The sequence below is a fragment of the Salvelinus sp. IW2-2015 genome, linkage group LG36, assembly GCF_002910315.2.
Source record: "Salvelinus sp. IW2-2015 linkage group LG36, ASM291031v2, whole genome shotgun sequence".
NCBI lineage: Eukaryota > Metazoa > Chordata > Actinopteri > Salmoniformes > Salmonidae > Salvelinus > Salvelinus sp. IW2-2015.
Genome location: NC_036875.1, coordinates 19,766,822 through 19,777,944, shown reverse-complemented (window position 1 = coordinate 19,777,944; position 11,123 = coordinate 19,766,822). Strand labels below are relative to the sequence as shown.

Below are 11,123 nucleotides of genomic sequence, written 5' to 3'. Positions count from 1 at the left end.
CGAAAAGAAAGGCAGAAAACAGGAGCTTTCTGGACAAGTGGGAGGCAGAATATCTGTTTACATATGTAAAAGACAAACCTGTTTGTCTTGTTTGTGGAGTCAACGTGGCTGTAAGTAAGGAGTACAACATTAGACGACACTATGAAACGAAACACCATGACAAATACAAGGACATGGACATGACTCAAAGGAGCCAGAAAGTAGAGGAGATGAAAATAAGTTTGGTTTCACAACAGAATATGTTCAAAAAAGCCACATCACAAAGTGAGGCTGCTGTAAAGGCTAGTTATATAGTGGCAGCAGAGATCGCAAAATCAGCCCGTCCCTTTAATGAGGGAGAGTTCGTGAAAAAGTGCATGATGAAAGTTTGTGACCTCGTATGCCCAGAGAAAAAGCAAGCATTTTCAAACGTGAGCCTGAGCAGGAACACAGTAGCTGATCGCACATGTGATCTTGCCACCAATCTGTATGACCAGCTGATGGAAAAGGGAAAAGATTTCGTTGCGTTCTCCCTCGCTGTGGATGAGAGCTGCGACGCATCTGGAAAAAGTTTATTTTGGTATTTAAATCAGAAGGCTGCAAATAGAAAAGAGGCATACGATTTTTATTTTTATTTTATTTATTTAATAAATGAATGCCATTGATGTGTTTTTTCATTTGAAATTCGATTTTGCATGTCTCCACTATTAAATTATATATTGTATGGTAATAAGCGATGCTTGTTCCATATTCAATGTTAAAGCAAAACTTGTTTGGGTCCATATTAAAAGGTTCATTTGTTCAATGTTGGCCCGCGACTTTGTTCAGGTTTTACATTTTGGCCCACTGGGTATTTGAGTTTGACACCCCTGCTCTAAGTGTTTGTCTATCCTGTTTTGTATGAGTGGTCAAAACGGCAGTTGTTTCAAAAAGTTACGGAAAAAAATTGTTGATGTGGTTACTAAAATAGCTGTACCGTTTGATTGGAATAAGATATTTTCGTTCTGAGCTCAGATTTGAATAGCAGAGAAGTAGAGGAAGATTGCGTCTAACTTTGTGGGAAAGTGGTCCAAACTTCAGTTGCTTAAAAAAAGTTCGAGGAAATGTTGTTAGTAAAACAGCTGTCGTTTGAGTGTAATAAGATATTTTTGTTCTGAGTTCAAATTTGAAAATAAGAGAAGTAGAGAAAGATTTCATACACTCTCTAACTTTTTTTTTTTACTAGGCAAGTCAGTTAAAAGAACAAATTCTTATTTTACAATGACAGCCTACCACGGCCAAACCCTCCCCTAACCCGGACGACGCTGGGCCAATTGTGCGCCACCCTATGGGACTCCCAATCATCGGGATCAAACCAGGGTCTGTAGTGAAGCCTCTAGCACTGAGATGCAGTGCCTTAGACCGCTGCGCCACTCGGCAGCCTTATTGTCCAAGTTGTTGGTAAAGTGGTCAAAGTAGCTTATTTGTGTCAAAAGTCGCATTGTTGCAATTACAGTGAATGGAATGTTGGAAGTGATGATGTCACAATGGAGCCTTTAGAACGTTGAGGACATTCCATTAAAGTGGATGGAGGTAAGAAAGAAGGACAAAAAGCTTAATAGTTTAAAAAGTATAAAAGATATCAAAAAGTTGCATGTATGTAACTCAATCCATACCAGTCTGCACATTTTAAAGTTTGAATGACGTTTCTAGTTTAAACCGTGTAAGAGCAGAAGCGTTCCAAATAATAATAATAAGTATTATAATGCTGTTTGGGGCCTGATTTGGACTAACCGTGGACACAATAGCCTGAAACAGGATGTAACTGTCCTCATAAGGCACAACAGAAAATACCATCTCATACTTTTTCTCAATGCACCAAAGATGTTTATTCCAGGCTCTATGAGGCACAGAAAGGCTCCTGCAACCCCCATAGAGGGAATGGACTACTGTGAGATACAAAGGGAACTCCCTCTGCTCTAACCCATGCTTACTCCCATACTTTTCCACCCGTAAGAGGGATAGAGCAAGTGCCCACTTTGGGGAGAAGGTTGTGGAATCATAGCACAGCGTGAGAGAGAAGTTCCCTGAGGTCAGAGGTCATGTCACTTGTTGCTGCGTACAGGTTTAGCAATGACTATAGGGCGGGGAGTTTCTCCTCTCCATGTGCCCTGACCAAAACCTCCTGCCCCAGCAATGATATTACATTGGAGTATTTGAACAGGAGATAAGAACAGCAATTATGTATCATGCACATATAAAGCTGCTCCCAAAGAGGAAATCACTGTCAATTCAATACACGTGCGTGCGCATCATTATTTGTTGTGCTCTTATGGATTGTTCGTAACACCATATTTTTATTAAATGTTTTATTTTATTTAACTAGGCAAGTCAGTTAAGAACAAAATCTTATTTACAATGACGGCCTACTCAAATGACATATGAGTCTTTCCGTTTTTATAAAGTAATTTATAGCTAACTGTCCAGTTGAACTGAAAGACACAAGAGATCCCTATATCCTACTTCTGCCAACGTATTAATAAGACTGTGAGTCTTCTCATCTAAATTGTGTGTAATTGTTTATTTCATCATGTTAGCCATGCCTTTGTGCTTCAGTGTCTATGACTGCCATGTGGGTATTAAAACACTTCAACTTGAAACACCTAGTGAACAGCTCACCCTTCCTTGTTTCCTAATGTCTACAGATGATCTGCTCTGATTCAAAACGAGTCATACACACTTATCACCCTCTTCAACACATTTTAGATCTCCGTCTCCAGCACGGTGATTTCATCTAGTCTCCATTCATCATGGCACAGAGGAAAGGAATATAACATCCCATACACACTAACCATCATCTCAGAATCTCCAAAGGGTCAAACTTTAAATCAATCCAATACACACAGTGGTAATACGATCAAATGAGTTGAAGGTACTATGTCGTCTGTAATACAACCATGGCTTAAATAAAGAACTTTATCTACTTGGATGATACTGCCACCCGGAATCTATTCCCTGAAAGTGCAAAATGTATTCAACCATTATTGGGGGGAAATCTAAGTTCAATAGAAAAGTGGTTCTTGATCATTAAAATCCAAGTGCCTGTTACACACTATAGGGCCAAACCGAGCCAAGTCAAGCGAACCAAGTCGAGCTGTACTGAATTGTCCCTATATTGTGAATCAGGCACATTGTTCTGGCATTGCAGCCTTCATAAGTATACTTGCTGTAGTAGGCCTATGGCAGGGATGCAGAGTGTGTCAATCACTGACTAATGTGGTTTCTTTGTATCCATACTGCTTCCTATTCAGGGGTACAGGCTTTGTTAAGGGATCAAGGAAACAGCCTGAACTTTGACCCCTACTCACATAACAAGAAAACAGAAAAGTTTCCACTTTTCTCCCAAATAGACCATTAAAAAGCCTTCAGCTCATACTTATCAGGATTATCTACTCACAGTGTAGTCGATGTATTCAATACTGGGAGATAGTCAGTCACAAGTAAAATGTGAGATGAGGTCAATTCAATACTAAACTATTCTAAAGTAATCAAATGAAGCTTGCTATATATGTATACAACCTAATTCTGGTTTATACAACTCCTTATCTGAATTATAATAAGTCTATAATAATTTAAGTGGAATAATTTAGGACAATATGCTATGAAGTAAAATAATATTAGGCTAACTTACTGAAAAGCAGTACGCCTATTATACTGTTCATGACAACAATAAAACGGGTAGGCCTAAATTCGCCAATAACAAAAACGTCAAAACCTCCTACACATTTATTAGGTTTAAAAACATAATTTTTGTGATAAAATATAGCCTAGGATATTTGAGTGAGCCTGAATAATCGTTCAACATTTACTAGTTGCATTTGGTGATCGCCATTTGCAATCATAGCGTTATTGTCCAAATAGGCCTGCATGGTTCATCCCTTCAGCGCTTGCAAGAAAAATATGTCTTTCAAAAAGCCACAAAAGTCACCCAACTCGAGATAGCTTTGCTCTTGTTTTCTATGGGCTATAGGATATATTAATGTATTTTTTGCCAAGTTACTACAGAAATATATKATATTATGCTATTTGAATAATCTATTGTACATTATAACAACATAAAATCAAGTTATTAAGTGCTATAGGTCTATTGTATAACCAATACCTGCGGAACAGGTCTAGTCTAAGTTTGTCAGTAATCAAAATAAAACAAACCATAGGCCTAATGCATGTAGCCTAATTGCGTTCAAATTATCATGGGAAAGAAAAACCATGAAAAGACTAAAAATAAAACTTTTTAAATCGAATCAAGAACAAAAAGAGCATAATTAATTATAAAAATATATTCCAAGTGAGACGATGCACGCATATATCCGAAATGTAGGCTATATTCTGAAGGACTAATGTGAATAGTGTGCTTCTCTCTGAAATATGTGGACCCTGTTCTATTGTGACAACTTGCTAGTAACGTTATCTTTACAGAAATGATTACAAACCCATAAGGGTAAACCCTGAGAATAGTTTGGGTGTACCATGGGACATGCCTCTCTTAATCCAATGGCCAAAAAACAAGTTTACTTATATWAAATATTACGCATTGTAACTATTTGTTTCATGTTACGGGTTTCCCATTTTTTTAAATGGGAGAGTGTCTCCCATTTAAAAAAAATATTAGCTGTATAGGTAGCTTTACGTCGGACTCAAAGTTTCTTGGCCTTCAATATATAACTCATTACCATTTGCAACTGAAGATAGTGAACAATAATCAAGCTAACACTTTTTTTGTAGAATCAGAGCAACATATGTGTGAAATTTATTTAAAATGTAATTCAGCCCAATATCAGATCCTCTCTCTAGCAGAAATGCATTTCGTAAATTATACAATAGCAGTTGCGCGTCAGTCTTTTAAAATATTCAAATTATTCACAATTTACAATAGTTATTACAATAAGAGGAGATAATTATGATCATGAATAGACAGTGTAAACGGAAATGTTTACAATCTCTTGGGGAATATTTAAATGGGGAAAATATCAATCTTTAAAACCACCTTTCATGATTATGGAAAACATGTTCTTATTTTTCAATAACTTACAGTGAACCAAAAATAATTCGATTATAGTTAAGCAAATGTGTTCATTAATTTGGTTGGCATCGCCCTCAACCACAAGTGTGGTTAATAAAAAATTACAAAATGATAACACAACAACCAGTATCTGAACTCATATCCTGTTCGTAAGAGAGTGTATACTCCAAAATGGGAAAAGGATAGGCTAATTTACTTTTAATTTACAAGAACACCATAAACATTCTGAACAAAATGCAGGTAGTTCAGTGATCATTTAAAAAATAAGTAAATATTTGGTTATGGGTTTTTGTATTCTGGCTGCAGTTTCCATAGTCATATAAATAATCTATATATGCGTTAATGGAACCGTTCCGTTCACCCCAGCCGTCGCACTCTGGTAATGCTGCGGCAATGCGTGGAGTCTACTTTGCACCGACGGGTCCCCGGGCTCTCCGGTCGGTAAATACATGCTTATCATCTCTCTCAAGTCTCCGGGGCAAGGGCCCCTGGAGTGAGTGCTAACGGGAGGGCTTACGCTCGGCTCTGACTTCACCAGCGACCCTAACGTGCCCATGGCAGCCGAGGAGGAGACGCCAGAGCTCTGGTGCTGCGTGTAGGTGATCCCGCCATAGCCGGACGGAGATGCGCTCATGTAGCCCTCAGAGTTCGAGATGGGGCTGTACTGGAGTGCCGACATGTCGTAGCGGTGCATGGGCTGGGGGTTGTGTGGGTGGTGGTGGTGGTGTGAGTGGTGGTGATGCCCGCTGCCCGGGTGCTGGCTGTAAGCTAGCTGCGCCTCTTGCATCATCGCCGCCGCCGCAGCAGCTGCAGCCATCTGCCCCGAGTACGCACCGTTCGCCCAGCCATTCATGTGAGCGTAGCCTGAGCTGGTGGAGCCCCCGTGGCCCCCGGTGCTCTCTAACCTCTGGCCGACGCCGGATGAACCCATCCCGACACCCAGACCCATTCCACCGCCACCGGCCCCAGAGAGCAGGCCACCGGCCAGAGAGTATTTGTCCTTTTTCAGCAGCGTCTTGGTCTTCCGTCTCGGTCTGTACTTGTAATCCGGGTGTTCCTTCATGTGCATTGCTCGTAACCGCTTCGCCTCGTCGATGAAGGGTCTCTTCTCCGCCTCGGACATGACCTTCCATTCGGCTCCCAGCCGCTTGCTGATCTCAGAGTTGTGCATCTTGGGGTTTTCCTGGGCCATCTTTCTCCGCTGCCCACGGGACCACACCATGAACGCGTTCATCGGACGCTTCACCCGGTCCTGATTCGCTTTGGACCCACTGTTCGGCCCCGTTTGCCCCAAATGTGTGTTCGTTTGGGGTCCAGGGGACTGGAGGTCCGTCTCCATCATCATGCTATACATTCACCTGGTTTTCAAACTTTCAACCAACAGATGAAACAAAGTCTGGTTCAGTCGGCGCGCGAGTCCGGCAGAGCAGGTGCACACGAGGGAACGACAATCCTACACCACAAAAATAATGAAATGCAAACTTAATTAATAATCCAATACATAGAGTGTCAGAGAAATGTTCTCCCCGTGGATGCTTTATCTCCTCTCCGGTTGTTGGTTCACATCCACGCTGACAGAAGGCGCATTTGAGCCACTTTCCCTGTCGGAGTTGAGAAGTTAGTTAAAGCGGCAGCCATATGAAGCGCCTTGACAGCGGCTAAATGAGCCACGAGCGGCCAATAGCGTTCTAGAAGCAAAGCGATTTGCATGGCGCTCAGTCAGGTGACGCAGAACCAGTGAAAGAGGAACATACTGGCAGGGGGGTGAGAGGTGGGTCACCCTCGCTAAGTAACATGGTGAGTAAAATTGCGGGGAATTACATATAAATCCGTTTGCCACTTTCAAGACTAGACTTCTAGCCTAAAGGTTATTCAACCACATAGTTATTCATTGAGCATTTGAAACAAGCTCTCACAGTCTCACTGCAGATTTAGACATTCATTCAATTTCGAGTGTTTTGTAGATCCTGCTGCTCTGTATCGTTACATTTCTTCAAAAGTCAAATTTCTAAGTTAAGGGTTAAGTTTAGGCACTCGGTCCGAATGATTAAGGTAAGGATTATGGTTTGGGATAGGGTCAAAAAAACACACACACAAAAAAATGTGTCGTTCAGTCTTGAACGACCCAGCTATATTTTTTCAAAATGACATACATTATAACAGTCAGTAGTTTATAAGCTACTTCTGTTTAATACATTTAGAGTAAAATAGTGAGTATAGTCTGATAATATAGATTGTTGGCTTGTTGAAGATGTTGGCCACACATAGGCCTACACACACGCTCGCACGCACGCACACACACTGTTTTGCGTCACTAACCACAACCTAGCCGTGCGTCAAAGTGTGGCATTATCAGATGTCATACTTCTACAAACAAGCTAATGGGGTTTTGGACCACGGGAAGACATGTTACTTATTCTAATCAGCTGTGAAGGAGGCTGTTAAAGTAGTCACTGGGGCAGACTTGAGATTCTAGACTGTCATCGCCGTCTGCTGGAGGGGAACAGCATGGGAGCGTGCCTTGCGTGCGCCATGGTGTTCCCATTGCCGTTTGTGTTGCCATAAGAACCTATAGCATACACTTCACAGCTGGTTATTACGCTACCCAAAGTCCAAAACATTTTGTAAACAGATATGGGCATCAAAGTGAATGATTATGTGACACAATAGGCTTGATGATAGAAAGTAAACCATAATTCGATATATATTTTTTAAGATGCGGAAAAACCACGCATGCTATTCCAATGCTGTCTTTTTAGCCAATAATAACGTTGGGTTAATAGATTTAGGTCTATGCCTATCCACACAGAAAATAAAACAAATTCATTTAATTTTAAACTGGCAAGGCTGAGTGTTATGGTGTCAGGTCTCAACTGGCACAAGATCGCGCGCACGTGCATCAAATTTCACAGCTGACCTCCCCTGAAAAACCCAATCAGCGGCTAATTGAAAGGCAAAAAAACATATTCCTTCCCCGCCGCGAGGCTAACGATTTAATCATTGTATCATGGTTTGTTGCTTTTAATTAGGCTGATATAGCCTTCAATACGGGAGCTGGAGGAGCATTCAGGTGTAGGCCTATCTATCCCTCTGCGACCGGTAGAGTTAAGGGATCTCGCAAATGGTCAATAACATCCTCGCAACCCACGTCTCGTGGTTTATGGCTCGAGGATTATATATTTTTTGGGTTGTGACACACCGAGAATGGGCTTCTGACACACTTGCGTGCGCAAACCACCGAGAGAGAGCGCACTGATACCACTCTTTCCAGATCAAATCGCAATAAATATGAGCCCCTTTTTTGACTTCACATCACAGTTGTTGCCCACTACAACTAGACTATTACTAGGCCGACTATAGTAGGACAATTGTAATAATAAAAAGTAAGTAACATCATAATAATAGGCCTATATTATAGTCTATAATAACACAATATCACAGGCCCATGTTATTATACTAATGTAGGTCTATATATAATGTCAATGAATAAGAAAATCACACAATCCACAATATGATTCAGAGAGAGGCTTGTCATTATAGCATCATCTTTAAATTGTGATTACACAAACAAGCCATTGAAATACTGTAACTTCAAAGGCCTATAAGCTAATGATGATGATAATGATTCTTGCAATTTAAAATATTCTGAAAGTATGAAAATATATTTTTTTAAATGTGTATTTTGACTGGCAGTTGTTTTTTGCGATCCATTAAAATAGCCAACAATAAGGAACAAATGTGCTCGAGTCGAAAAAAAAACATTTATTTGGTCTAAGGTGGGTGAACATACCCTGTTTTTGAACAGCATATTTGAACATGTTAGTGCCTTTAATAATAACTAAAGATAAAGTTTTTCTAGGGCATATCGTTATGAAATTGCATCAAATGGTTTTGAGTGTTCAAAGTGGATAATGGCTGATGACCTAGGCCTATATAAATATTATTAATATCGACAAATGTTTCTGGAACATGTAGTCCTACTAAAACGTTTATTTCATGTAGGCTAATTTCGATGATTTCTGATTCCTTTATTTAGACATATGTAGCTAACCTTGTATTTCATTAGGGAGATTTTTTTCTAAATTATGATGATGAGGATGATGATTATGAAGGAAATTATTGGTATTATAATAATTAGACTTAGTATTTCTTATTATTCTCATATTTATTAAATATTACAAAATGATATGCTAATAATTTTATCCTCTTTAACATAATCTCAAAGTGCCTATATTTTCAACAACAAAAAATCTTACACAATTCAAACAGCCTGAAACCAAAGTGGAACCGGTGTTGAACGTCATCAGCGAGGAATTAGCTTTTGCAAACGCACTGCAACCATCGTGGGCCATATTTACTTTCCCTGTCATTCTCGATCACTCGCCTCAAGCTTAGAATTCTCCCCGCTTCTTTGTGCGCACTCTGCGAAACGCTGCACACGCGTTGCTGCAGGTGCACGCGCGGGGGCAAGGGTCACACCACTTATCCAGCCCCCTCAACCAGCCTAGAACAATATTCGTTATTTTCTTAATTTTTTTGGTTTAAATTTAATTTTGATTAACGAGTGGTTTTAGCGGACCATCAGCCATTGAATTTAGACTAAACTACCACCTTTACCCAAGGAAATGAACCAAAATTAGGCCTACCTATTAGGCTGCCCTATCATGCGTTTGACATAAATGCCCCTGAATTTTCAATTGAAGCCATCGAGGTAGAAGGACAGAGCCGTTTCCCGCGGTCCCTAGAGCAGGGTCATTACTTTCATCCCCTTCCACGTTATTATAGTTATTTGCTGCCGCTCTGCCACTACTTTATATGCAGATTTCAACGGGGGAAATGCCTTAATCCGGAGGATGCAGGTTGGAAATGGTAATCATAGGGATCCGAAAGATTTGACATTTTTACCGTGCGAACATTAAAACGTTATTTTTTTCATATATCCTCGGGGCCTAATTCGTTTCTATAATTTGATAGTAATCAATCAAAACAAAATTGGGAAGGATACAGCTTCAGGTCAGGCTACTTGTATGTTTAAAACCGTTCACTTGGCGCGCACTCCAAACCTGTTTCTCCCAAGTGTGTGTGTGTGTGTGTGTGTGGTGTGTGTGTGTGTGGTGGGGGGGGGGGGGGGGGGGGGGGGGTGGGATGGAGGAAGGGCAAGAAGGCATAGTGTAACATTGTGATAATAACCCTGCACAGCATTTTGAACCAGCCTGCACACAAATTCCATTTATCGACCTTAGTCTGTCTAAGCTGCTTTGAGATACATCTGTAGGCCTATAGGCTAAATGTCAAAAGCCTATACAGAAAGAGATATTTATAGCCACACCACGCACACACACGCACAAAAACAATCGTGTAAAGCTAACCTTCTGGGGACACACAATTCAGTCCCATTAAAATCCTATTTTCCCTAACCCTAACCCGTACCCTTACCTTAACCCTAGCTCCTAACCCTAAACCTAATTCTAACCCTATTATAACATTGACCCTAAACCCCTAGAAATAGCATTTGACCTTGTGAGGACCAACAAAATGTCCCCAGTTGGTCCCACAAGAATAATTACACACACACACACACACACACACACACACACACACACAACACACACACACAACACACACACACACACACACACACACACACACACACACACACAACACACACACACACACACACACACACACACTCTCTCTCGCTGGCCAGGTCACCTGTGATACAAGTCCATATTCGACATCCATCCATGTCTGAGGACGTCGGGAGATGAAGTGGAAACCGCCACTAGGAGCAACAGTGAGTGCTGTTACCTTTAAGTAAGTAAGTACTTTATCTCCCTCTGAGTTCAAAGGTTGCAAGTTCGAATACAAGGATAGAAAGTTGCTTTTGATATTTATGTTTTAAGCTTATCGAAAACATTAACCCTTACCTTAACCCTGCAGAGGTTCACACATACTGCTACTCTGGTTGTTGTCTATCCTGATACTCTTCACACCATGCTGCTACTCTGTGTATTATCTATCCTGATTGCCTAGTCACTGTTACCTTTAGGTGAAAAAGTGACAAGGCAATTAGGATAGATAA

At 40.7% G+C, this 11,123-nt stretch overlaps 1 protein-coding gene across 1 annotated transcript; it reads right to left on the bottom strand.

Annotated features, from left to right (window-relative positions):
• Positions 1-2,520: 2,520 nt before the first annotated feature.
• On the bottom strand, positions 2,521-6,714 carry sox1a (SRY-box transcription factor 1a). The gene has a single exon (XM_023981745.1). It carries the CDS (start codon positions 6,393-6,395, stop codon positions 5,370-5,372), a length of 1,026 nt encoding a protein of 341 aa, XP_023837513.1. The 5' UTR covers positions 6,396-6,714; the 3' UTR covers positions 2,521-5,369.
• Between the last annotated feature and the right edge of the window lie 4,409 nt (positions 6,715-11,123).

Coding starts and splice junctions, on each gene's coding strand:
- sox1a (XM_023981745.1), bottom strand. CDS start 6,395: ATGTATAGCATGATGATGGAGACGGACCTCCAGTCCCCTGGACCCCAA.